The following is a 27,845-nucleotide window of genomic DNA, read 5'->3' as shown; positions in this document are numbered from 1 at the left end:
AGAAGAAATAGAAACCTGATCTGAAGATTCATAGTCAGTCTCTTGCCTAGGCCTCTTAGGAGGGGGATGAGAACCCCTGATCAAGGTAATTAAGTCTTCTGCCATTTTGAGCATCTGTTTTTTGGGCATAGAGGCCTGTCCACGTGGCTCTTGAGTTTGTTTATTTGCTTTAGAAGGTGCTTTAGTCTTTGCCTTTGAAGCTGAGGTTGGTTTAATGTAAAGATGTTTAGGTCTGAATACACCCTGAGAAGCCAGTGCCTGCTCAGCGGCTCCGAACCCATCTGAAGGAATAGTATCCGAGGCTCCAATACCTTGAGATTCCAGCGGCATGGCCGACTCCACGTGGGAGTCGGTAGCAGCCTGCGACTCTAAAGTAGCAGGCGTCAGGGGCTGCGAAAGCACCTCACTGAGAACCGGCGACTGGCTTAGGAGAAGCTTCATCAGTTTTGGGCCTCAGTTGTCTATCTCTCTCCTTTTCTTTGCGTTTTTTGTGAACTCCGGTAGTCGGATGGCTATCCGACGACATTTCTGGATAATTAAACCGGCGTCCAAAATAGTTTAAAGCAAAATCATACTGACGCTTAATAGTGCGTTGGTTAAATCTAGCACAAAACCAGGGCCTAGGCAAGGAATACAGTAAGAATGAAAGTCCTTATGAGGTATTTGCTTTCCACAAGAAATACAATTATTTACTTTTTCTGTCATCGATCTGGAGCTACAAAAAAGTTTCCCCAATGGGGTACTTAGCTTTATTGAAGACTTTGGATCTGAAACTCAAGCACGAAAATCTCAGGAGTTGGCCGACCGGTGCTTGCGAACTACTTCTGCTTCGGGCACCGCATGGCAAGAAAGACTAAAGAAAATGGCATCGGCCGCATCTTTTATACCCCTGACAACCTGACATCAGGGAAGGGGCGACAGCAGCCGACGCAGGACCCAGGACGCTGGAATTCAGGCCGACTGAGGGCAACCTGCCAGCAGGATTACCCAAATGTAATGACTGCAACAGTGAAACACGAAGAACATCCACCTTTTCACAATGCTTGAAACGATCTTCTACTGACTTAAATTTATTTCATTAGCAAAAATCTTTACCCTTTGAGTCATAATCTACAAATGGATTACCACATCTAAAATGCAACACCCCTACATTATCTCTATTAAAACTTAGCTGCCATCTACGTGAACTATATGCCAACCTCCCCACAACTCTTTTCAGACTGTTGGCTCTATACCACACAATAACGGAACTATGATAGTAGCTCTGGTCAATCTCCATTCATACAGTGAATCTGGGTGCCACAGTAGTAAGAAGGAAGTAGTTGCTGGGTCAGGAATAAGTGTTCAATGTCCATCTTACTTATTCTAACAGATGGACAGTAGATTTGGGCCTGCTGCTAAAGCATTATAGGAACAGGACTGGGGAGACAGCTCTGACAAGAACTCAGATCTAGCTGTGACAGCCTACAAACAGGTATACAGTGTTCCAGTTAAGGAACAGCAAGGCAGTGTGAAACATATTACTGTGCATTCCTGACACAGGAGACATAGCATATCACACCTGTTTTCCAAGAAGGGGAAGGGGACAGGGGCAAAACACAAAAAAACTGAGTCACCCTGAATGACAGCCCATAACACCCCACCTCTTGCTTAATGGGCAGTATGGAGGAATAAATGGCTTAGGTAATAAAGTAGTAAGGTGGTCAAGTGGAGACAAACAAAAAGAATTAAAAAAATAACTCTTTCAGTCTGATTCATCAAGCATCAAAGTACTTTCAAATTAGTACCACTTGCAAGTAATTTATCTTGTGTTCTATCCTTAATGTAATTGTCTGCTCTCGATGACGCATCACACTTATCATACTCTTTTCTTTGTAAAGACCACCCAACAAAAATGCTATGCATCCTACCTTTAAGCCATTTCTCCACAGAAGTTGGAGGTTTATCCCTCAAACTAATCACCTTAACATTCCCAGGCATCCTCCTACGTGACCCAAAAGAATCAAAGACGTTCTGTAAAGTCACACTCTCAAGACCATAATAATTATGGTTCAGAAATAGCAGCTTTAACTCTTACAAAATGAACTGTATCAAAGAAAGTACAGTTGTGTACATTTACCATAAATCTAGATGTTCGAGTGTATTCACTGTTGCAGTCATCACCTGTGGGTTATCCCTGCTGTGGTAGCCCTCGGTCGGCCCGAATACCACAGTCAATGTTTTTCTGCGTCAGTTGCTGTCACCTGTAGTCTGACATCAGATCATCAGTGTATAAAGCAAGGCAGCCGATGCCATTACATCAGTTTTTCTTGTCCTAACCTGTCAGAAGCACAAGGAAATATGGTCCTGGTGGGTAAAAGCCACCGTGAGAAGCTTATGTCCTCCTAAGAAAAGAGGATATAAGGGGGAAGGAGGGGAGGGAAATCAGGACTGCAACAGTGAATACACTCGAACATCTACATTTATGGTAAGCATACACAACTGTACTATGTTCTTCGTGTTTCACTGTTGCAGTCATCACCTGTGGGAGGAGCCGAGGAGAGGGGTTGAAGGATTAGTTAGAAACCCAGGCATGGGTCAGCACGCCCTGCAGAACTGCAGAGGCAAACCCTGCCCTAGCCTTAGAGAAAAAAGGTAGGTGGCAATGCTTTGTAAAGGTATGGACAGAAGTCCAGGTGGTTACTTCAAATATGTCCCTGGTGGGAACTCCTCTGAGGAATGCTGTAGAAATGGAGGCTGCACTAGTGGAATGGGTACGAATAGACTTAAGGAGTGGTAGTCTGTAGCAGAAATGGATACAGTGGGATATCCATTTGGAAATAGTTTGCTTAGAAATGGGCTTCCCCTCTGCCCCTGGGGAAAAGCTGACAAGAAGCTGGTCTGTTTTTCTGAAGGGTTTAGTATGGTCCAGGTAGTATCTGAGCTGTTTGTGCACATCTAGTGAGTGCAGAATTCTTTTCCCCTTGTTTTGAGGGTTAGGAAAGAAGGTGGGTAGATGTATGGCCTGGTTGAGGATCACATCAGATACCACACCTTGGGCATAAAGGAGGGGTTAGTCCTCAGGGAGACCCTGTCTGCATGGAAAATGATGAAGGGCTCCATGGCCAAAAGTACCTGAAGTTCTGAAACCCTTCTGGCTGCGGTGAAAGCTAGTAGGAAAGCAGTCTTCCAGGAGAGGTATCTCAATTCTGCTGAAGCAATAGGTTTGAATGGTGGTAAGGTTAGTTTTTCTAAAACATAATTCAGGTCCCAGGCTGGCATGGGTGGCCTTCTGGGAGGTCTGATATTAGAAGACCCTCTGAAGAATTGTTTAATTAAAGGATGTGAGAAGAGGGTCTGGTCTGTATCAAAATGAGCTGAAATGGCTGAGGCATGGATTTTAATACAAGAGAAGGAGAGGCCACTATTGAGTAACTCTGCTAAGTAGACCAGGATAAGAGGGATGGAAAGTTGTGAGGTACTGACCCTCTCTGGACTGGCTCCAGGAGCAGAATCCTTTCCTTGCGTAAGATATTCTGGTGCTGGCCCTTCTGTCCTCTGTGATAATGTCTAGGACCTGTATACTTAACAGGGGCTGCTTGTTTGCTTTTAAAGTATTAGCCATGCTGATAGTTTGAGAGTCCAAGTCTGGGTGCAGCATCCCCCCCCCCTCACCTGGGTCAAAAGGTCTGAGATCAGGGGAAGCTGCCTGGGAGGCTGTAATGTCAGGCTGCGCAGTAAGGGGTACCAATGCTGTCTGGGCCAATCTGGAGCAATGAGGATGGCCTTTGATCTCTCCTCCCTTATCTTGATCAGTACTTTGGGAATAAGAGGCAGAGGAGGGAAAGCATACACAAACAAGGAGTTCCAGGGGAAGATCAAGGCATCCACCTTCCAAGCTAGGTGGTGATACTCCCTGGTACAGAATTTTTTTCAGTTGGTGGTTGAACTGCGAAGCAGAGAGATCCACCTCCAGAGTTCCCCACTCCTGAATGACTTGCAAAAAGATTTTTCTGTGGAGGTGCCATTCGTGGGAGTCCAATAAGTTTCTGCTTAGGTGGTCTGCCAGGGTGGTGTTGATCCCTGGTAGGTATTGGGCAATTAGGTGTAATCCCATGGAGGAGACAGTCAGCCAGAGGTTTAAGGCTAGCCTGCACAGAGGGTAAGATTGGGTCCCTTGCTGTTTGTTGATACATCCACATTACTGTGGTGTTGTCTGTTTTGATAAGGAGAACCCCTGGCCTGTGATGGGGTTTGAAGGATGTCAGAGCCTTTTGTACTGCCATCATTTCCTTCTGACTGATGTGTAACGGAAGCTGCTGGGCATCCCAAAGACATTGGGTGCACCTGCCTGCTAAACGATTGCCCCAAGCAATGTCTGAGGCGTCGGTGGTGATGGTCTGCCCGGTAGGGTGGAGGATGAAGGGAAGACCCTTGTTCTTGGCACAGGCCCCTGCTCACCAGAGAAACTCAGCCATTATACAGGGGATCAGAGAAAGAGAGGTCTCTAGAGGTTGAGAGTGCTGACACCAAAGTTTCTTTAGATGCCACTGAAGTTTCCTCATGTGAAGCCTGGCCAGAGGAATTAGAAGGATGCAAGATGCCATGTACACCATGGCTTGCAGGAACTTCCTCGCAGTGAGGTGACTTCTGGAAGCCAGCTGGGTAAAGTAGAGAGGCAGGAAGCTCTGCTTTTCTGGGGACAGGAAGGCCACTTGGGATGCTGTGTCCAGCAGTGCTCCCAAGAAAATGATCTTCCTGGAGGGTGTTTGCTTTGATTTCTTCTCGTTGATGGCGAACCCTTGGGAAGTTATGAGGGTTTTGACAAAGAGAAGGTCTTGGAGCAGCTTTTCTTTGCACTTTGCCTGAATGAGGCAGTCATCCAGATAAGGGTAAATCTGTATATTTCTCTCTCTGCAAAATGTTATGGCCGGGGCTAAGCATTTGGTGAATACTCTGGGTGCAGTAGGTAAGCCAAAGGGTAGCGCAGAGAACTGAAAGAGTTGTGAGTCTGCTCTGAAGCGCAGGAATTTCCTGCAGGATTCCCTTATGGAGATGTGGAGGTAGCCATGTTTTAGGTCTTGGGCCACTAGTCAGGCATTTTTTGTCAGCATAGGCAGCAGCTGCTGCAAAGCTAGCATTTTGAATTTGGGGACCAGCAGGGAGGTGTTCAGAATGGATAGATCCGGGATGGGGCACCAAGTGCCCTCTTTTCTGGGAACAAGGAATAGTCCAGAATAAAAGCCTTTACCTGTTTGATCTGAGGGGGACAGGTTCTACTTCTCCCTGGGATATGAGAGTTTGGACCTGTTTCAATGCCTCCACCCACTGATTTGGAGGGACGTCTGGGTACCCTCTTGGAATTGGGAGTTCGTTGAAAGAGAATTTGTATCCCTAAAAAATTATCTTTAAGACCCATTGGTCCTTTGTTACAAAAAGACAATTTTCTTTGCAGAGGGAGAGTCTTCCTCCTAGCTTTTGGTGAGTGAAAGGAGGGCAGAGGGGGGAGAGGGAGTCATTGAGAGTTTTTGCCATAAAAGGATGGCTTAAAACTCCCTGCCTTTGGGGTGGAAGTGGCCCAATGTTTGGTTCTCTGCTGCCCCTGGGATAGGGGCCTGGGTGGTCTGTCCCTGCAGGGCTTACCTTGGCCCTGTCTGCTAGGTGCAGGGAAGGACCAGAGCTTAGAGGGAAAGTTCCTGCTGAACCTGGAAGGTTGAACCTGAAAGAAATCTTTTACTGTTTGCATAGATTTTGCTTTGCCATTTTAAGATCTTTTTAAGCCACTCTACTGCTTTTACTCCAAACAAGTGGTCCTTATCCAGAGGTGCATCAATTAATTTAGAATTAACATGATCAGGGAGAGGTTGATGTTCTTCGTGTTTCACTGTTGCAGTCATTGCATTTGGGTTATCTGTCTGCAGGTAGCCCTCAGCCGGCCTGAATAACAAGAGTCTTCGATTCCTGCGTCAGATGCGGTCTCTTCTTCCATGACGTCAGGTCTCCAGGGGTATAAAACATGCAGCCGACGCCATTACATCAATCTTTCTTGCCGTGCAGTGCCCAAAGCAGAAGCAGTTCGCAAGTGCCAGTCAGCCAACTCCTGAAACTTTCGTTTTCAAGTTTCAGAACCTAAGTCTTCAAAAAAAGATAAGTACCCCATTGGGGATCTTTTTTCTTGCTCCAACCGAAGTAAAAGTTAACAATTGTCTTATCTGTGTAAAGCAAATACTTCATAAAGATTTTCATTCGTACTGCATTCCTTGCTTAGGCCCAGACCACAACATCCCATCTCTGTCTGTTTTGTGCCTTGTTCAACCCCCAAATTATTCTTCGTCGGGCTATTTTTGCAGCAAATTATTTTGGTACTCTGTATCAGTACTCCGAAATGGCTTCGTTAAACCATCAGACTACCGATCTTCCAAAACAATGTAAAGATAAAGACAGAGACAGATCGCATAGGTCCAAAACTGCCAATGACACTTCCGTTAAGCTAGTTGCCAGTAAGCCAGTACTCAGTGAGGTGCTTTCGTAGTACCTGAAACCCACTACTTCAGATTCGCAGGCCTCTACTGAGACCCATTCAGAGTCCGGTATGCTGCGAGATGCTTCTTCGACTATGGAACTTGCGGATATCTCTACCTTGGATGGGTCCGGAGCTACTGTGCAGGCACCGGCTTCTGAGGGTGTATTCAGGCCTACAGATTTGCATTTTAAACTGACGCCATCTTCTTCATCTAGGCCTAAAACTCGCACCACGCCTAGAAAACCAACGTCCAAACCACATGGTCAGGCCCATATGCCTAAAAAAACAAATGCTTAGAATGGCTGAAGACCTTATTACCTTAATTAGGGGAAGCCAACCTTCCATTTCTGAGAGACCTAGAACTGATTTTCCTTCTGATTCTTCTGATCAGGAATCTGATATTTCTGTTCCTTCTGATGACCAGGATTTGCCCTTATCTACATATGAGAATTCTGATGCAGAGGATTCCATTCCCTCTGCTTCCCCCTCCAGAAGATTTTTCTTTTGTTGAAACCTTGCACACTCTTAGGGAGCATTTCCGCTGAAAAAAACAGGATTACTCTGACTCCAAGAAGAGGCTTAGTGAATTCTTACTCCTTCCTCAACACAGCCTTTAGCTAGCCCTCCTGTTCTGGACATTGTAGATGATGCTTTCTTGGAATCTAGCCTCTCACCAGACACTTTACCTCCAGCTCCCAGAAAACCTGACAGGTATTACAGCCCTTCCTTAAAGCCAAACCACAAACACTAAGCTTTTTGAAAGATATTTATTGCTATTAGCTTAGTTGTTTTTTATAACTTTGCTGTTTTATTAGTTTTTAGGGTTTCAAATGTTTTGACAGAATTTATTCACTGTGTTTTTAAGTGCTTAATTAATTTGATTAACAGACTTGACTGATTTACTCTGTTGATTTGATGAGATACTATTTAAATGCTATGATTATTTCATTTGAATGTACAAGTCTGAAGAAGCGGTCAGTTACAGATTGTGAAAGCGCTTACTTTGTTTATTAAACAACATTGGTTTCAACTATATACTCTTCAGCTGTGGTCTGTTCGATTTTTTTTATTACATTTGTGAGGCTCTGAGGTGAAGACCGAGCATTTGCCCAATTACAGATCAGTTTATTCTCTATATAGGTATCTCTCAAGTTCCTCTTCAAGAATCCTACTGCGGATCCTGAGACCATTTCCCAAGGACCAAAAGGCATTAAGGCTACTGCTGCCAAAAATCCTACCCCATTCTAATAGAGATTCTAGAGCCTTAGACAGATGGGGTAAGAAGGTATACACTTCTGCCACTTTGGCTTTACATTGCCAGTTTCATATGTTAAAGTATCAGCAGCATATTATGGGACTACTCAAACAGAAAATTATGTTGATTCCTGACTGTGCTGAATACAAAGTATTACAGGATTTAATGCATTCTGCAGAACAAGTTGGTAAACATACTTTGCAGTGTGGTTTTGACTCTTTAGAAGCATCTTGCAGGGCTGCTGTCACTGGGTCTGTACTTAGAAGACATGCTTGGCTTAAGGAGCAAAACTTGCCAGATCATGTTAGAGCTAAATTATTAGATGCTCCCTTAAACCAAGACCGCCTGTCTGGCAACAAAGCAGAAGTCCTCAAAAGGATGGAGGAAAAGCTAAATCTATGCAAACTGTTAAAGATTTCCTACAAGTACAGCCTCCCAGATTTAGTAGACATTGGCCTTCAAAGAAGTGGTCCTTTCCAGTCTCTTCCAGGCCCTCTCAGTCCAAACCCAGGAACAGCAGACCACATAGCTTACAGTCTCAGACTGCGCACAGGTCTGAGCAGTGGGGGGCTCCCACTTCCAAAGCAGGGAGCAGTAAACCATCCTCTTACAGAAAAATGGCACAATGACTTAACCTTAACTCTCCCAAGTCCTGCTCAACTACCTGCTCCGTTAGGAAGAAAGCTCGCCTTGCATGCAAAAAACTGGGAACTTATTACCCAGGATAAATGGGTTTTGAATATAGTTTCCCAAGGATACAGATTCCACTTCCACTCCCTATTAACCACAAACAGTTGGCCAGACCTACCCCCAAATCAGTGGGCGGAGGCCCAACAGCAGGTTCTCTTTCTTCTAAGTATAAGGGCTATTCAACCTGTCCCAGCAGAACAAAGGGGACAAGGTTTTTATTCAAGACTTTTCCTGGTACCCAGAAAAGACAGCTCCTGGCGTCCTATCCTGGACCTCTCTATTCTAAACACCATTTTGGTAATCCCAAAATTCAAAATGCTAACACTTCAACAGCTTCTTCCTATGCTAGGCAAAGATGCCTGGTTGGCAACCTTAGACTTAAAGGAAGCTTACCTGCACATTCCAATAAGGGAATCTTGCAGGAAATACCTACACTTCAGAGCAGGCTCCATGCACTATCAGTTCTCTGCACTTCCCTTTGGCTTATCTACTGCGCCCAGGGTATTCACAAAGTATCTAGCTCCAGTCATTGCATTTTGCAGGCAGAGAAATATTCAAATATACCCATATTTGGACGATTGTCTGATTCGGGCAGAAAGCCAGGACTTGCTATTACAACATCTGGCATTTGTAAAGAAACTTCTAACCTCTCTGGGGTACACCATAAATGAAAAGAAATCTCACCTAGTACCCTGCCAATAGATTGTATTCCTGGGAGCAAGCTTGAACACAACTTCCCAGATGGCTTTCCTCACTCCAGAGAAACAAGTTCATTTGACAACCTACTTCAAACTATTGGCCACAAAATCCCATCTATCTGCAAGGAAAATTCTGCAAGCCCTGAGGTTCATGGCCTCTTGCATTCTACTAATTCCATATGCAAGATTGCATATGAGGAAACTACAATGGTATCTAAAAAGCCTATGGTGTCAACATTCTCAGGACCTGTAATCAATGATTCCTATCATTTATTGTATAAAGACAGAGTTCCTTTGGTGGGCAGAGGCCTACTACCACAACAAAGGGCTCTCTTTCACTCTACCCTCTGCCGCCCAAACCCTAACAAGAGACACATCAGACTATGCATGGGGGTCTCACTTGGCAGGGCAGGGCAGTGCATTCAGGGCAAATGGAACCAGAGACAGATGTACCTGCATATCAACCAAAAAGAAATGTTAGCTGTATAGAATTCCCTGACAGCCTTCAAAGACCGCATTCTTCCAGGACAACTATTGGTAAAGACAGACAACACCACAGTTATGTGGTACATAAGCAGGGGGGAACCCACTCGTACCCTCCCTGCAGACTAGTTATGGCTCTGTGGAACACAGCCTTGAGCCACCAAGTGCACCTACGAGCTCAATTCCTGCCAGGCAAGCTAAATTCACTGGCAGACGACTTAAGCAGAAATTGCACGGACCCACACGAATGGAAACTGGAACGAAAAATATTCAACCTCTTGAGGAAAAATGGGGGACTCCAGAGGTAGACCTGTTTGCCTCCCCTCAGAACTACCAAATGGACAAATTCTGCACAAGGACTCCCCACAGTCAAGCTTGGAAAGTGGATGCCCTGTCCTTAACCTGGGAAAGTCTCTCTGTTTATGCCTTTCCCCCTCTGCCTCTCCTCTCAAAGGTTCTGCTAAAGATCAAACAGGACAAGCCAAGGACAATTCTGATTGCACCAGACTGGTCACGCCAGCACTGGTACCCCCTCTTGCACAGTATGCCACTGCTGGAACCATAGCACATGCCTCAGACCCCTTCCCTGCTGTCCCAGCAGGCGAGCCAGATTTTGCACCCTCATCTTCAAACCATGAACCTTGCAGCCTGGCTAATTCCTTGAGCTCTCAAATAGCATCCCTCAGTAAGTAGGTGCTAGATGTCATTCTGGAGGCAAGGAGGCCTAGTACTAGAAAATCCTATGCTGAAAAGTGGAAAACATACTGTTCCTGGAGCCAGACTCAGAGGACAGGCACAATGGTGCACAGCTTACCTCATATTCTTCAGTACTTAACAGAAATGCTCCACAAGGGTCTATCCTTCGCGTCAATTAAAATTCATGCCTCTGCCATTTCAGCTCATTATAATACTGAGCCACCCCACAATCTCTCACCCTCTGCTAAAACAATTCCTTAGAGGGGCCAAAAATTTAAGACCCCCCCCCCCAGGAGAGCCCCTACTCTAGCCTGGGACCTTAACTTTGTATTGGAAAAGCTTACTCTCCCTCCCATTGAGCCAGCTGCAACTGCAGAGTTGAAATTCCTTTCTTGGAAAACAGCATTCCTTCTAGCCATCACTTCAGCAAGAAGTGTGTCTGAATTACAGGCCCTCATAGCAGTGGAACCCTTCATTAATCTTCCATGCAGACAAGGTTTCCCTCAGGACCAATCCTTCCTTTATGCCCAAGGCTGTGTCTAGTGTGGCCCTAAATCAGTCCATTCACTTGCCTACTTTCTTCGCTAATCCACAAAACAAAGGAGAACGAACACTGCACTCTGGATTTTATTTGGACAGGACTAAGCCTCTCAGAAAATCTGAACAGCTGCTAGTTGGCTTTGCTGCAGGGGCAGAGGGGAAGGCCATTTCAAGGCAAATCATTTCCAAATGGATAGCCCATTGCATTCATTTCTGCTACAAGCACCATGGAAAACCTACCCCACAGGGGATACGATCACATTCCACCAGGGCTGCATCTACCTCCGCAGCCTTTCTCAGAGGAGTCCCTACCAGGGACATTCTAGAAGCTGCTACCTGTTGCTCTGTACATACCTTCATCAAGCATTACCACATGCCTCTTTTTTCTAAGTCCAGAATTGGTTTTGCCACTGCAGTCTTGTAGGGCTTAATATCTGGCCCTAATGCTCTCTAACTTCCTCCTCCCTTCCTTAGCTTTGAGAATCAACCCAAATGTGATGACTGCAACAGTGAAACACGAAGAACATAGTACAGTTGTGTACACTTACCATAAATGTAGATGTTCGAGTGTATTCACTGTTGCAGTCCTTGTTACCCTCCCACCAGCCCCCTGACTTCTCTTGGCTCTACCTTTCCTTCTTGTTTGATATATTTAAGTTTTCTGATGTATTTGCTTTTTGATGGAGGTGTACCATAACATATAACTGCTTACTATTGTGGGGGAACCTGATATCTGGGGCAAGAAAAACTGATGTAATTCCGTCAGCTGCATGTTTTATACCCCTGACGACCTGACGTCAGGGAAGAAGAGACAGCATCCGACACAGGAATCCAAAACTCTGGTATTCAGGCGGGCTAAGGGCTACCTGCAGGGAGATAACCCAAATGTGATGACTGCAACAGTGAATACACTCGAACATCTACATTTATGGTAAGTGTACACAACTGTGCTTTCCTTCAACCATGCATGTCTCCTATTGACAGATTCTGACACTGCTGCCCTCTTTGAGGCTTCTAGGGGGTCATATCCACAGTTTAATGAGTGTTTGGCCACTTGACAAGTAGAGTGCAATAAATCTGCTAACTCTTTTGAATTGGCAGAGTCAGAAAAGGTTGAAATCTTTTGTTTTAATAGTTCCAAAGGGTGTTGTTGATATTTTAACATATGGAACTGACAGTTGAGTGCTCTGATAGCCAAGGTTGCAGAGGTGTATAATTTTTTTACCCCATCAGTCCAGAGCTCTGGAATCCTTGTCCGAAGGAATAGGATGCTTGGCAGAACTAGTCTTAGCTCGTTTAGGTCCCTGTGTAATGACTTCTGGGTCTGCAGCAGAATTCCTGTACAGGCACTTGTGAGAATCCGGTACTCTGTAATACCTGTCAGGTTAACTGGCAGCAGGTGGGTGGGCATCAGGGACTAACCTGGATTCATGGAAAACATCATCCACCACTTCTAAGATACGGGAGATGGCCAGGGGTCTGTGCTGGGGCAGGTCCAGAAACCTGAGATTCCCATTGGAAATATTCCCCAAGGGTGTGAAGGGTTTCCCCAAATGAAAGGTCTTCTGGTGGGGAGGCAGAAGGAATGGATTCCTCTGCATCTGAATCCTCATAAGCAGTCAGAGGTTGTTGTTCCTCTTCAAAATCTGAATAATCAGATTCCTCAGAATGCTGTTCTGTCAATTTCTGGAGAAGGGTGTCTTTTCCTTTTAGAAGTAGTGGCCTGACTACCCCAGATAAGGGAGATGGGATCCTCCGCCATTTTAAGCATTTGTGCTTGGAGTGGTGGAGCAGGAGCAAGCCGGTGGCTAGAGGCAGATTTTCCAACAGTGGTCTGGCTTCTAGGCCTAAGAGTATCCATCGGTCTGAGAGAAATGGTAGTCAGATGAGAAGACGTCGGTTTTTGTCTAGATTCTGTAGTGTGAGAGGCCTCCTCGGAAGCCAGTGCTGCGTCGCAGCTCTGGACCCAACCAAGGCGGAGAAAGCCAAAGGCTCGAAAGATGAAGATTTCTGCGGCATACCGGACTCTGAAAGGGTCTCAGTAGAGGCCTGCATAGATATCAAATCGGGCATCAGGGGCTGCAAAAGCGCCTCACTGAATTCCGGAGAACTGATGATCTGCTTAGCGGTAGAGTCATTGGAAGGCTTAGCCTTGTGTGGTCTGTCTCTAGCTTTCTCTGCATTTTTTCAGAATGTCCATGGATTGTTGGCTGACAGACGCCATTTCAGAATGCGAAGACAGAAGACGAAAATACCTGTCTACAATAAGAGCTCTATGGCGAATGGTTCTCTTATTAAAGAGGGCATAGAACCGGCAATGGGGGGCATTGTAGTCTGGGCCTAAACAAGTGACGCAGTATGAATGGAAGTCTCTGTGTGGGATCTGATTTCCAAAGGTGAGACAATTGTTAACTTTTTCAGACATCGGTTAGTGCAAGAAACAAAAGGATCCCCAACAGGGTACTTAGCTTTAGACAATTTCAGCTGTAATTCAAACTCTGGTAGTGACCAACCTGTACACTTGCAAACTGCTTCTGCTATGGGCTCCACGGCAAGAAAGACTTGTGTAATGACGTTGGCTGCCTTGCTTTATAGCACTGACAATCTGACATCAGACTACAGGCGACAGCAGCCAATGCAGAAAAACACTGACTTTAGTATTCGACCCAGCCAGGGGCTACCACAGCAGGGATAACCCACAGTTGATGACTGCAACAGTGAAACACGAAGAACATCTTGAAAGCATGCTCACAAATAATGTGGCAGAATGCAAAAACAGCAGAACTGCAATATGAATCATAGAAGCAGGATAACACTCTTTTAACCTAGGTTGTTGTTCTTTCGGCTTTTCCCGGTTAGGGGTCGCCACAGCGGAACTCTGGTCCGCTAATGATTGGCGGTAGATTTTCACGAATGCCGAGGTGCCAGCTCGACGTCCAACCTTCAACGAAGGCATTCCCATTTACGCATGTCTTTTGAATGCCCATCCAACCGCGGGGAGAACATGCAGACTCCACACAGAAGGCACTCCCTGCACTTCAGTCGAGGGAAAACCTCTTGCTGTGAGGCAACAACGCTACCGCTGTACCACCGTGGATGGTAATGTTATCAAATGTAAATAACCATTTCTGCTTTAAAAGTTACATATCCCATTTTTCCATGTTGCTGGATTAACTAGTCAAGGAAGTCAAAGGCAAAGAACAGAGTATTAGATGTACAACAGGATATGACTAAGCATGTGTCAGAGGCAGAAAAGACACTGGTCTTGAGTGGTATTCTGCAATCACTCAGAATGATGCCGAGATTCAAAGACAAGATAACTGGCTTTAATAATTGGTTACGCAGTTGGTGTCACTCTAAAAGGATCCAGAATGTGCCACCTTAGGATTAGATGGCTGACAAGTCTTTCTGCATTGTCAGGGATGACCTGCACCTCTCTTACCAAGGCTTTTGCATTCTGGCTAAAGCATTTGCTGTCCCCATAGTACCTTTTTAAGCAAAGTCCATCTCATGGACATTCCAGCCTAGTAAATTCTAATTTTGAACACATTAATGTAGCTCTACTCAATGCCCAAACTTGAGGCTCTTCTGCAACTTGAACACATCCACATATGTGTAGTTAAAGAGCAATGGTCTCAGAGCAATGAAAGCACTCCTGCTGCTCCTGGGAATAATGCCCACCACATCTTCAGACCCACTGGCAATTGTGGGTGAGTATTAGTATTTGTCAAGCATATTATCATCTCATGACTGATTCCTTGGTATACCATATATGAACTCCTGGAAGTCCAAATCACCCTAAACAGACTAATTACCACTTCATAGCAATATACAGAACATCCTCTAGGTTTCCCTTCTGAGCATGATAACTATCTTAATGCATTTGATGAAATTCCCAATGAACTCAAGACCTTTCTAAAAACTGTCTGACCTACACTAACAATGGTCGTTATGCCCAGCAATTCCTTGACACTATGAATGCTAACTCTCTATCACAAACAGTTAACCATCCTAATACAGGCCCCAATATCATGGATCTAATCCTCACAAATATGGTAACTTCTTGCACATCTCCATATGTACCATCGTGCCTTGTTAAATCATACCATTTAGTGAAATTTTCCTTTAAGACTGGTGGCATTTCCCCTATAAATAGCTCTGTGTTAGGGACTTCTTGAAAGCAAACCCTTTTCAGTTACTTGATGACAAATAAATTCTACTGTAATCCTCTTCTGAATAACCTTATTGCTAAAGTTGCTACCTATGCCTCTGACTTCCACGCCCACTTAAATAGTCATATTGCTAAGACAGTCCCTATCTGCACCAAATATAATGAGAAGTTTAAAAACAAATCCATGCATGGAATAGCCGTATAAATAAATTGCATAACAAGAGAGAGAGAGAAACTGCTTAATGCTTAGAAGATGTTTCATTCTAACTACCTTAAGAAAACAATTAAGCAAACTTAAAGAGCTTAACGGAACCATTAGGAAGCTCAAAGCTGAGTATGAACTTAAAATAATAACTAAAACCAAAAATAAATGCAAATCTTTCTTTAACTATGTCAGAAAGTTAACAACTAACACCATGAACCTATGAACAGTGTTTGGAGCTAGTCCACAATACTGCTACACTCTCTGACCCAAAAGATAGAGCTAATATCCTAGTTAACAAATTTAGCGCAAATTTTACTCCACCCACAATTATAGCGATCCTACATGTTCCACAATCCCAGCCACCCTCTTTAATTACCATGGAAGAGGTTATCAAAAAAAAAAATAAGAATATTTCACCCATGGGTCCTGACAACATATCAGGTTGCCCAATTATCAGTGCCAAATATAGCCTTTCTGAATCCCTACTTAACACCTTTAATCTAAGTCTGCCCACTAATTACATTCCTGAAACCTGGAAAACCGTGGAGAACATTATCTCAGACTTCATCAATCTGAACATTTAAAATCTCTTAACCCTGGACTCTCATCAATTTGAATAGATCAAAAGAAGGTCCTGCCTCTTTAACCTCATCAATATCTTTTGAAAATGTAAATGAACAGTGGATAGTGGTTATGCAGTGCATACAACATATCTAGGCTTGGCCAAGATCATTGGTACTAGTCCTCATGTAGGCATTATTGGCAGACTTGTAAATGTGAATATGAATATAAATCTCTATATTGTGTAATGGATAGTTAACTGGTTGTGTGGCAGAACCTATGTGGTTAGAGTATCAGGTGCCACTTCTGAAAGCAAAAAAGTTACCAGTGGTGTACCACAGGCCTCAGTTTTGGACCCTTTCCTATTGGGCAAATGCATCTTAGACCTTCAGGCCAATGCTTCTGCTTATAGTTAACTAAGTTTGCAGATGTCCATAAATTGGTTGTTGTTATTCAATTTTCAAATGACTCACAACTGCTCTAATATGTCTCAGACTGGTTAACAATGGGTGCAAGGATAACAGTCTCAAGTTAAATGTAGCACAGTTCATTTTGGTAAACAAAACAGTTTCACTTACTGTATAGAAGAAGCACCCCTCCAAATAGTCTCTGTTGTAAAGGATCTGGGTACTCTTGATGACAATTCCTTATCATTTGATCGTCATTTCTCCACAGTATTTCAGAAAGCCTTTTTACCTGGCCCATCTCATTTCCAAAGGTATCTCCACCAAATCCAAAGAAGCCTCAATTCCCCTTTACTCATATCAACCCATTACTAAATATAATGCAACTTTTGGCATATTTTTCTCTAAACATATCAACACAACTCAAGAAGCCTCAGAGATTCATAACGAAAAAGATCACTGGCCTCAAAAATCTTAGTTATAAGGAGAAACTGGTAGCACTTCCTCTGTACTCATTCAGTTACAGACTCCTCCATGGAGATCTAGGTCTAGGCTTTTGTACCACGAAGGATACAACCCTGTTTGATCTCCCATCCCTTTGCAAAACTAATGGTACAAGAAATACCCTGTTAAAGGAACTAAGCTTTCATCAGCAGACAAATAACTCACGTCGGAGTGACAGATTTATATCCCAACATATCCTTCACCTCTGGAACAAACTTAAACTACATGTCAAGAAAAGCAGCACCCTTGCCACCTTAAAAGTAAACCTAGATAACTGGATGGGCAGCCTTAAATTCTCTCTCAGTCTGTCCTGTAATACCCTCCTTGAGGCCAAGGGAAAATCTGAATAGGGTTTTTTGGCTAGGCTTGAAATGGTCTGCAGAGCGATTGCTTACCTATGAACAGGGAGCCTTCCAAACCCATCCAGTACACCAGAAGTAAGTGTTGACTTCAACAAACTGTTTCACAACTTCTTTCGGGTAATCTAAAGCCAAGAAAGAAACCAATAATCCATTACACTTTTACCATGTTTTATGGAAGAGAGGTTGAAAGTTCTACTCCCTCAATAAATTTGCTGTACAAACACTTGTGCAAGCTCTCTTCCCTCCAGTTTTAGATTACAGATCACTGCTTCAATATGCATGAAAAGTCTTTCTCCCCACTCCTTTTCATTCTCATTTTCGCAATGTCAGGTGCCTGTATGTCTCACTTGTTTTGTCAATGTTACATCCAATAACCACCTTGTAGCATTATACCATCTCAATGGGCAGTACAAAGAGTTCCACTATTATCTTTGGCCCCTGCGTATTTACTCTTGACTGCCAATACATAACTTGTGTCCTTTTTAATATAAGCCCTTCATGAATGGACATAATTGTCTATGTGACCTTGGACCACAGATGTTCACTTCAGAATGACAACATCCCTTCCATATGCTTGAGCTATATCTTTCAATACTTCTAGATAATGTATTCGCCCTCTACCTTATCCTACATTACACTGTCTGTAAATTTTAGATCATAAACTAATCACAACTGGGTTACAATTTGGCCTGAAGCCATCCACTTCTTCCCATCCTATTTTAACTTCTGTTCTCCCCATGTCTTCCTTTCCCACATCATTTCCAAGTTGCTGCCAACACAGAATTTTCCTTAAAACATAAATTATTCTCATTTTTCTTAACCTCCCTGCTATTTCTTTACAAGTGTTACTTGCAAGATTTTGTACCCAGAGAAGTCCACTGAACATGACAGTCTACTTACTGGGACAGAGGAGGAGTATGGATCCTCAAAATGGCTACCAATTCAGTATACAGCCCAGACAGTTTAAAAGAATGTAGATAATACAAGCTCATCCTAGTAAAAGGAAAAAAACATTCTCTCTCTGACACATGCAAACAAACACAGAATGTTTATGCATTTTTTTACCACTTACATTTGTCACTCAACATATATTGTGCTATACCCTCTAAGGTCAGCTCATCCAAAACCTTTTCTGGTTTTTCACTTCCAATGCCCAGAGTACGGGAAAACAAATTTCGTAAAAACTCCACTGAAAGATAAAGTAAAAAAACAAGTTAGTGCATGGTTTCAGTCCACAAAAACATAACTGACTAAATTATATTACACTTACAAAGAAAGGCTGACTCTGTTCTGTAATTTAGCATTCTTTTATTCATGTTCTTCTCCAAAATAGGAAAACTTTTATTTGTTATTTATTTTATTTTACATTTGATAACCACGTAGGTGGTCTACTCCAAGGATTGCATTTAGCCAGAACTAGAGTCGAAGTCAAAAACAATACAGATATCAAACAGACATTGTTTTATAGACATTTTGTATACACAACTAAAAATTATATGAAATAAAATAGTAGACAGAAAAAAAATACTTGTCATGAGTTATAATCAGATGCATACTTAAATACATATGTACAAAGATAAAGTAGTGCAAGAAAATAAGGTACCCCCTGTGGGGAGAGTGATGTCCCTGCATATTACCACATTAATAACAATGTCCTAAGTACGTAATTAGTCGTGAGGGATTTGGGCACCCAGGTTGATAGCAAACTGACTTTTGACCACCATGTTGCTTCCATTGTATGGAACGTCGCTACATGGTTCACCTCATAAGTAAGTGTATCTCATCCAGGGACATGGAGGTCATAGCATCCCCGTATTCTTCCCTTATAAGGCCAATTATTGAGTACAACGCCCCCTTTGGGATGTACCTTGCAAAGCACATGCAGCAGCTGGAGAGACCACAGAGGTTCCTCACCAGGAGAATCCAGGGTCTCAAACATCTACCCTACACAGACAGGCTAAAAAGCCCTGTCCCTCTACTCAGTTTCATACAGACTCCTCAGAGGTGACCTCTGTCTGGCATACAAAGCAATCTCAGACCATGCCTTGATGGGACTGCTGCATATCCTCAAGTCAAGCTGCACCCGAGTAACCTGCACACGCAACCTCAACCTGGTCTGTACCATCAATAGAACTTGTTGACGGGACAGATTTGTGCCCCAAAGACTCCCCCATCTGTGGAATATACTCCCTCTCCAAGTCAAGCAGAGTATCTCATTATCCCTTTTTAAGTGCAACCTGGATAACTGGATGGGAAACAGAAAATATGCCCCTGGGATTCCACCTGTGCCCCTGCTAGACAGGGGCACTGGGTGCTGATTTGTCTAAACATGGGCTAGGCTTATAAGGGCCTCAGGGACAATAGCTTAGTAATTTCCTATGATACTCTTTTGAAACACTTAACATGGGATGAGAGTCTTAGGGTTACCCAGTCTTTCTAAAGCAGTTGCATTAACTTTCTCTTGTCAGTAGTGTACATTGTTTCTTTTTGAAAGAGGCCAAATTGTGGGTTTGGTTTCATTAAGTTTTGTAGGCAGATTACCCCACAGGAGACTGGTGCCGTCTTAGAGAAGGCCTTTTTGGTATAGCTAATTTGAAAGCACGTCTTCTAAGCTGTATGCAGTACATTTTATTTAGAGCCTGTTCTTCAGGGGTGGAGGCCTGCAATACTTTTCATTTAACAGTTTCTCAGTTAATGTGTTGAGCAGGAAGGTAGACCTAGCAGTAATGGGTAAACATTTGGATCTATTGTAAGACAGTGATGCACATTCCATAAAGACAGATCACAAACGTAATGATTTTATATTTTCACTTGTTTGCATAATGACAGTGTAAAGGGCAGAGCGTATTCAAATCATGGCAACTCCATGTCTTCCATACATTTAAAATGAATGAAAGAATACAAAGAAACAAAGAACAAGATTTCCACTAAACAAATCCATATCAAAACTACCATTACGAAACGATGCAGCCCAAAACCAACATGCCTTTACTCTATGTAATTATTATTCAGTTCCAACACTGACTTTAACCTTCATGAATCTATTTATTGCTCACTAATATCTTTAGCGGTTTCCTCTGTTACTAAATGTTGGCTGGTGTACTCCCAGACAAAATGAGACTACAGAAAAGAACCTTTTCTCAACTTAAACCCCATCCCTTAAGCCAACTGTTCAAGCCTCAGATGACTAATAGGAACATAAACTTACATATGACAAAAGCAATTATCATCACTTCTTCATGGGGAGAAGCCAGTTAAATTATAAATACCAGATAAACGTAGAAAAGACAGGAAAAAAAATAAAAACCTTGAAAGAAAAATGTGTGAACACTTGCACGTTTGTGCTAAGCATGTTCTATTTAAGCATTCAGTTAGCAGGACAAAGTTCACCAGTTTATGAAATAAGTTCCAACAGAATACAACATAAAGAAGAGGTAGAGGTGAGGGGATAGAAGATGGAGAAAGACTATCTTTACTACAAAAATGACTTCTCACTTGGAAATCAACAGTTACAGTGACTACCTCCTATTACTCTATAATCTGACTTCTGAAGAGCTAACTACACAGAAAGTCCTAACATATGGAAAGAAGCACTTAGAAATAAAGTCCAGAGTGGATGAAGATGCAACTCACAAAAAAATGTGTCACTCTATAAAAGCATAGGTGCGCTTACTACTATGTAGACTACTACTACATACCAAACCAGTGAAAATTCAGGAAATGCAACGGATTAGCAAAGAGGAAGTAAGGTTAGCTGTGAAGAGCATGAAGAATGAAAAGGCTACTGGTCCAGAAGACATACCTGTGGAAGCATTGGAGGTGTTCAGGAGAGATGGCAGTGGAGTTTTTAACCAGATTGTTTAACAAAATCTTGGAAAGTGACAGGATGCCTAAGGAGTGGAGAAATGCACTGGTACCAATTTTTAAGAATAAGGGTGATGTGCAGAGCTGTAGTAACTACAGAGGGATAAAATGGATCAACCACAGCATGAATTTATGGGAAAGAGTAGTGGAAGCTAGATTAAGAAGGGAGGTGATGATTAGTGAACAGCAGCAGTATGGTTTCATGCCAAAAAATACCACTATAGATGTGATGCTTGCTCTGAGGGTGTTGATGGAGAAGTATATAGAAAGTCAGGAGTCGCATTTTGTCTTTGTGGACTTAAGAGAAAGCATATGACAGGGTGTCTAGAGAGGAGTTATGGTATTGTATGAGGATGTCGGGAGTGGCACAGAAGTATGTAAGAGTGGTACAAGGTATGTATGAGGGCAGTGTGACAGAGGTGAGGTCTGTGGTAGGAGTGACAGATGAATTCAAGATGGAGGTGGGATTACAGCAAGGATCAGCTCCTAGTCCTTTCTTATTTACAATGGTGATGGACAGGTTGATAGATGAGATCAGAGAGGAGTCCCTATGGAATATAATGTTTGCAGATGATACTGTGATCTGTAGTGACAGTAGGGAACAGGTTGAGGACACCCTGGAGAGGTGGAAATGTGCTTTAGAGAGGACAGGAATGAAAGTCAGCAGGACTAAGACAGAATATATGTGTGTGAATGATAGGAAGGACAGAGGAATGGTGAGGATGCAGGGAGTAGAGTTGGTGAAGGTGGATGAGTTTAAATACTTGGGATTAACAGTTCAGGTGAGTGTGAAAAAGAGGAGAATAAAAGAGTGCAGGCAGGGTGGATTGGGTGGAGAAGAGTGGCAGGAGTGATTTGCGACAGGCGTGTACCAGTAAGAGTGAAACGGAAAGACTACAAGATGGTAATGAGACCAGGTATGTTATATGGGCTGGAGACGGTGGCACTGACAAAAGACAGGAGTCAGAGCTTCAGGTGGCAGAGTTAAAGATGTTAAAATTTGCACTGGGTGTGACAAGGATGGATAGAATTAGGAATGAGTATATTAGAGGGTCAGCTCAGGTTAGATGGTTTGGAGACAAAGCCAGAGAGGTGAGATTGCATTGGTTTGGACATGTGCTGAGAAGGGATGCTGGGTATATACTGGAAGAAGGATGCTAAGGATAGAGCTGCCAGGTAAGAAGAAAAGAGGAAGGCCTAAGATAAGGTTCACAGATGTGGTGAGAGAGGATATGCAGGAAGTTGGTGTGACAGAGCAAGATGCAGAGGACAGGAAGAAATGGAAGCAGATGATCTTCTGTGGCGACCCCTAACTGGAGCAGCCAAAAGAAGAAGATTTTATATATATATATTATAGATATCAGGAGGTTACTAGAGTAATGCCCTGGGGCCCTTACAAGCCTAGCCCCACAAAAGAAGCCTAAATCAGCACCTGTTGCCCCTGTCAATAAGGGACAAAGGTGGAACCCCTGGGACAAATTTGTGGTTTCCCATCCACTCATCAAGGTTGCACTTGAAGAGGGTCAGTGAGGTAGTCTGACATGTATGGGGAGTCTATTCCAGAGATGAGGCAGCATCTGGGAGACAAACCTGTCTCTTCAGCAGGTTTTGTTGATGATGCATACTAGATTTAGACCTTTTGAGTGGGTAATGCATGAGGAGTTAGACTTACGGATATAGAACATCTCTAATAGGGCAGGGTCGGACATTGCCTTGTAAGCAAGACACAGATTGCCTCTGAGCAATCTGTATGATACTGAGTAGAGCGATATATATCCAGACTGTTGCACTATGCGAATACATCATCAGGACAGGTAAGGCAGACCTGTACTAAATGCACACTCTGTTGCAGTATGTGCATGTATCATCAGAACAGGTAAGGCAGACTTGTACTAGCTCAACACTGTTGCACTACTAGCATGCATTATCAGGACAGGTAAGGCAGATTTGTCCTATAACCACAGTGCTGCACTCTATGGATGAATCATCACGACAGCTAAGGCATACCTGTACTATATCCACGCTGCTGCAGTATGTGCATGCATCATCAGGACAGGTAAGGTTATGTACAAACACAGACACACACACACACACACATATATATGCATGCATTATACATAACATAGCATATCATGCAAATATGAAGCCTATTTCTTTGAAAAGGTACAATCTATACAAAACTGCCTAAATAAGCCAGAATAGGGACACCTCAACAATGATACAAAGAATATGTACAGAAGAAAAAAAAGAAGCTGGAATTCTTTGTCAAGTACAGTGGAAAACAAAACCTGCGTGGTCATTCTAGTGATAGAAACTGTAACTAGGCACAACATTCTTTGTTATGAGGGAACTTGACTATACTCTAACCCATGAAGGAAGACATTTTTTTTTTTTTTTTTTTTTTATCTTTTTAAGTCTGGAATGGGCAGTCTCAAAGAAAAAAAAAATGAAAAAAGACACCAAACCTGAATCTCAAGTTGAAAACAAGAAGTTATGTACTCACCATAACATTCGATGTATGTAGTCCATCTCGCCTCACATTCTTACCTGTGGGTTCGGAGCCGAATATCGGCTCCGACTCGGCCACACTTTTCTAGCTCGAAGTCTTCTATTGGCTGGGCTAAGCAGGTATCCCATGCTGCACTGCTCCATATCCCCAGATCTAGTTTGCTGCAAACACTCAATATACCCCATGCATCACAACATGCAGGGAAAGAAGAACAAGCTAAAGGTGAAGGGAACTCTGTAAATAAAAACCTAACCTCCAGATCCTCCAGGAAGGGGGAAGGTGGGAGGGAAAGTAAGAATGTGAGGTGAGATGGACTACATACATCGAACGTTATGGTGAGTACATAACTTCTTGATGTTATGTAGTCCAATCTCACCTACATTCTTACCCGTGGGACAGTGTCCCTAGCACCTACATCCTGGGTGGCTCATAGGAAAATACTCCTGAGTACTGTGGAACCAAAGGACGACATGCCCCTAGATGCCACGTCCAATTTGTAATGAGTAACAAATGTGTGAGGAGAAGCCCAAGCAGCTGCAGCACAAATATCATCCATCGACAATCTGGCTTGACAGGCTGTAGATGTAGAAACAGCCCGAGTAGAGTGAGCCTTGACCGGAAACGGCAGGTCTTTGCCACCTGCGGAGTAAGTGAAAGAGATGCAACCAGATATCCATCTGGATAGGGTGATTTTGGAGACAGGGGACCCAATCTTACTTTCCGAAAAAGAGGCAAAAAGTTGATCAGACTTTCTGATATCTTTTGTTCGGTGCAGGTAGAAACGTAACTGTCTGTGTACATCCAATTGATGAAATTTAAACTCTGCCTTGTTTGAAAAATGGGGAAAGAATACAGGCAACTCAATAGATTGATTAAGATTAGATACGGACACCACTTTAGGAAAAAAAGAAGGGTTTGGTCTAAGAGAAACCCTGTCTTTATGGAAGATCAAGTATAGAGGTTTGATAGAAAGGGCTTGAATTTCTGAAACTCGCTTGGCTGAAGTGATTGCTATTAAAAAGGACGTTTTCCAGGTCAAGAATTTCAAATCACAGGTAGCTGCAGGCTCGAAAGGTGGTGAAGTAAGGACTTGTAGGACAAAATTTAGATCCCAGGGCATGATCAGTTCGGAAACAGGAGGACTGAGTAATTGAGTGCCCTTCAGGAAGGCCTTACATAGTCTGTGAGGCATCAGACTAGGCTCATTAGCAACATGAAAGTTAGAAATCGCTGCCAATTGAACTTTTATGGTAGCTGTCCATTTTGACATGGTAGTAAGCATCCTTGAAGTCGATGGAGCACATCCATACCTCCTCTCCCAACAATGGGAGAATCGATTGTAGTGTGACCATATGGAACTTGGACTTCTGTACATAGTTGTTCAGTTGGCTGAGATCTAATATGTGTCTCGGGTCCCCTGTTCTTTTCGGCACCGAAAAGAATCTTGAGTAAGTCCCTAATATGAGTTGGTCTGAGGGGACATGCCGGATGGCTCCCTTTCCTAGAAGCTTTGAAACCTCTGAGGCTGCTTGATCCCTTTGACTGGGTGGAACGTCCGGGATTTTCCTGACTGAAGGGGGGTCTGACGTAAAGGGAATGACATAACCTCCGGAAATTATTCGTAATACCCATCGGTCCTGGATGATGCTTTTCCAGGCTTCCGGATATAGCGATATTCGACCCCCAACTGTCTCCGGATAAGCACAGCCGGGCATTCCCTCAGGAATGAGAGTAGGGAGAGTTGCGAAAGGAATCGCAGTCTCCCGAATTGCGGGGGCCCCCTCTGCCTCTAGGGCGGCATCTCCCTGAATAACCTCCCCCTCCTCTGCCTCTGGAGGGGGACTCACCTTGTGTGGCAGGAAAAAACCTCTGTGATTTTTTGAACCACATCTTCCCACCCCGCTGGGCCTTGGGGTAAGGCCTAGAGGGAAGGGAAAAATGGACCCCTACAGCAGACAGGGTCTTTCCCTCTTGTTCGCACCTGGTGAGGGTGTCTTTCACTTTGGTTCTGAACTAAGAAGAACCATCAAAGAATGGTCAGTGAAAGAAGACTTTAAGGCCTCCACAAAATAACAAAGGCGCATCCAGGCTTGCCTTCTAAGGGCGACTCCTGAGCTTGCTGCCCTACTCACTCCATCGGCTGCATATGAAATGAGCTGCATGGAGGAGTTGGTGATGGAATTTAGGGTAGACACCTGGGCGTTAACCGTCTGGGCCACTGCCTCAGGAACGTTACCCACAAGAGTATCTCCTAACTCCTTGAGGAGATCTCTCTGGAGCCGAGTAAAATGAGACAGATAGTTCAGTGACCGTAAGGTAAAAGTTGCTGATGAGAGTGTACGCTTCCCGTACCGGTCCATGGTCCTAGACTCCTTGTTAGGAAGATGGACGGAGGAAGAAGTCTCTGCTACTTCCTTCTGAGTGGCCGCCGCCACCACCATGGCATCCACAGGGACTCCTTTGGACAAAAACTCCTTACCCGGGGGAGCAGAAAGAAACTTATTGGGACGCCTAGGTACGGGTTCCACAGAATCAGGGTTTTCCCACACCCTCCGACAAATTAAATCCAGGAGCTCGAAGGATGGGGACACCCAGGAGGTGGAGGGCTGAGCACCAAAGTCCTTAAGGAAGACAGACTCCTCCTCGGAGGGGGGTTTGGATGGCCAGTCACCTCTTTGTTTCAATATCTCCAGGATGTCGGAGAAGGAAACATCATCAGAGGATGACTTGGGGGACCCCTCCGATTCCTCGAGGTCAGTATCTGAGGTGAGAGACTCATCATGGGAGTCTATGTGTTTCCTCTTGCACGTTTTCTTTCTAAGGGGCTCCTCAGGCACAAACTCTGAAGGGCCCTTAGAAACTTGGGGACCACTCGTGGGGGTATCCCTAGGCCTTGGTGCTCCGCTGTCTACAGATAGGTGGTGATCAGAGGCTCTCACCGGAGTGGTGGGGGACAGAATGATCGACCCGCATGATGTAGCTGACGATCTGGCCAGCGCAGTCCGCATGGCCTCAAAGGCAGGCCACCCCCGAGTCTGTAGACCGACCAACCTCTGAGACCATGACAGGAGTCAGGGTTCCTTGAGCCGAGGCACCGAGCGGGAGACTCGGAACAGAAATATGTCCAGAGATGTCCCCCCTCGGGCCCGACCAAAGAATCCCAAGTCCCGAACCCCGTGGACGGAGCCGACGTCAGTACCGATAGGCCCGGAGGGGCCATCGGAACCGACCTAGGAACATCACACGGAGCGGAACACTCTGGCTCCAAAGACAGAGATGCACTCGGAGGAGGAATGATCTAAGGTGTCGGGACGGGCGACGGAGCCGAAAACAATTTTGCCAAAACCGGTGACTGGAGGAGCCTCTGCACCACCCTATCAACATCCACATCTGAAAGAGTTCTGGAGGATTTGGAGGACAGGGAGGGAGATCAATATCTCCTCTCAGGTGAAAATGGTTTAAGACTGGGCGATCGGCTCCGAAGAGGTTCCAATATAATTGGAGCCAACACCGGTTCCATCAACACCGACACTTCCTGCGGCCCCGAGGACAGTGGAGCCGAGGAGGTCGAAGCAAGTTTTGTGACTTTCTCCGGTGGCTCTGAGGAGACTGAAGGAGCCAGAGATCTCTTTTTTGACTTAGAGGACTTAGATTTAGAAATGGGAGAAGAATCCATGGCCTCTTCGAACGAGGGTTTCAACGGTCCCTTTAAAATCAGCTTATTCTTTCTTTCTTGGAGCACTCTGGGACTAAAAGCATGGCAGAAGCTGCAGGACTCCTGCAGATGGATGGCTCCCAGGCGATAAACACAAACAGAATGTCCATCGGTGATGGACATCTTGTAACCACACTTAGAGCACTTTTTAAAACCTGAAGGTTTGTGCTCCTTGGAATCCTTTGACATCTTTCAACAAGTAATCACAAAAAACCAACACAGCACAAGTCACTGTCTGACAAGAAAGGACACAGACATGCAAGCACCACAAAACGCGGGAAAAAGTTTTATATACAGCACACCACACACACAATCCAGTGAGACAAAAAAGGCCAAAACCTCTAACTAAAAAGGTTTTATGACCACGAATACCGAAGGGAACTCGACACTAAAACCTCCAACTTAAACGGATTTAGCGCGAACAGCACAGGACAAGAGGACTATGTCCTCTAACTGAAACGGGCCTAGCCCGAAAGAACAGTTAGTGGGATACCAGAAACCACAAACACACTACAGAAACCAATACAACACCAAAGGACAATAGCTATGAAAATAGCTTTTTGTTTATAAGTAGTTTTTTTTAGAATAAGAAGAAAAAAGGGTACTTAGCCATAGTCAACAGCGGGACCACGTCCGAGCTACACGAGCGGCAAATGAGATCTCGGGATACGGAGCAGTGCGGCATG

General features: G+C 44.1%; 1 protein-coding gene across 2 annotated transcripts in view; it reads right to left on the bottom strand.

Moving 5' to 3' along the window:
* Positions 1-27,845, bottom strand: part of SIRT2 (sirtuin 2) — a 1,239,326-nt gene that overhangs the window by 955,014 nt on the left and 256,467 nt on the right. For both annotated transcript variants that reach the window (XM_044082288.1, XM_044082354.1), the window contains exon 4: positions 18,144-18,260. In XM_044082288.1, coding sequence (XP_043938223.1) covers positions 18,144-18,260 — 117 coding nt within the window. The remainder of the gene's footprint in view (positions 1-18,143; positions 18,261-27,845) is intronic.

This window comes from Protopterus annectens, chromosome 1.part0, assembly GCF_019279795.1.
Source record: "Protopterus annectens isolate FY-2018-M chromosome 1.part0, PAN1.0, whole genome shotgun sequence".
Classification (NCBI taxonomy): domain Eukaryota; kingdom Metazoa; phylum Chordata; order Ceratodontiformes; family Protopteridae; genus Protopterus; species Protopterus annectens.
The sequence above is the reverse complement of the archived record's forward strand: the minus strand, read 5'-3'. Positions and strand labels throughout refer to the sequence as shown.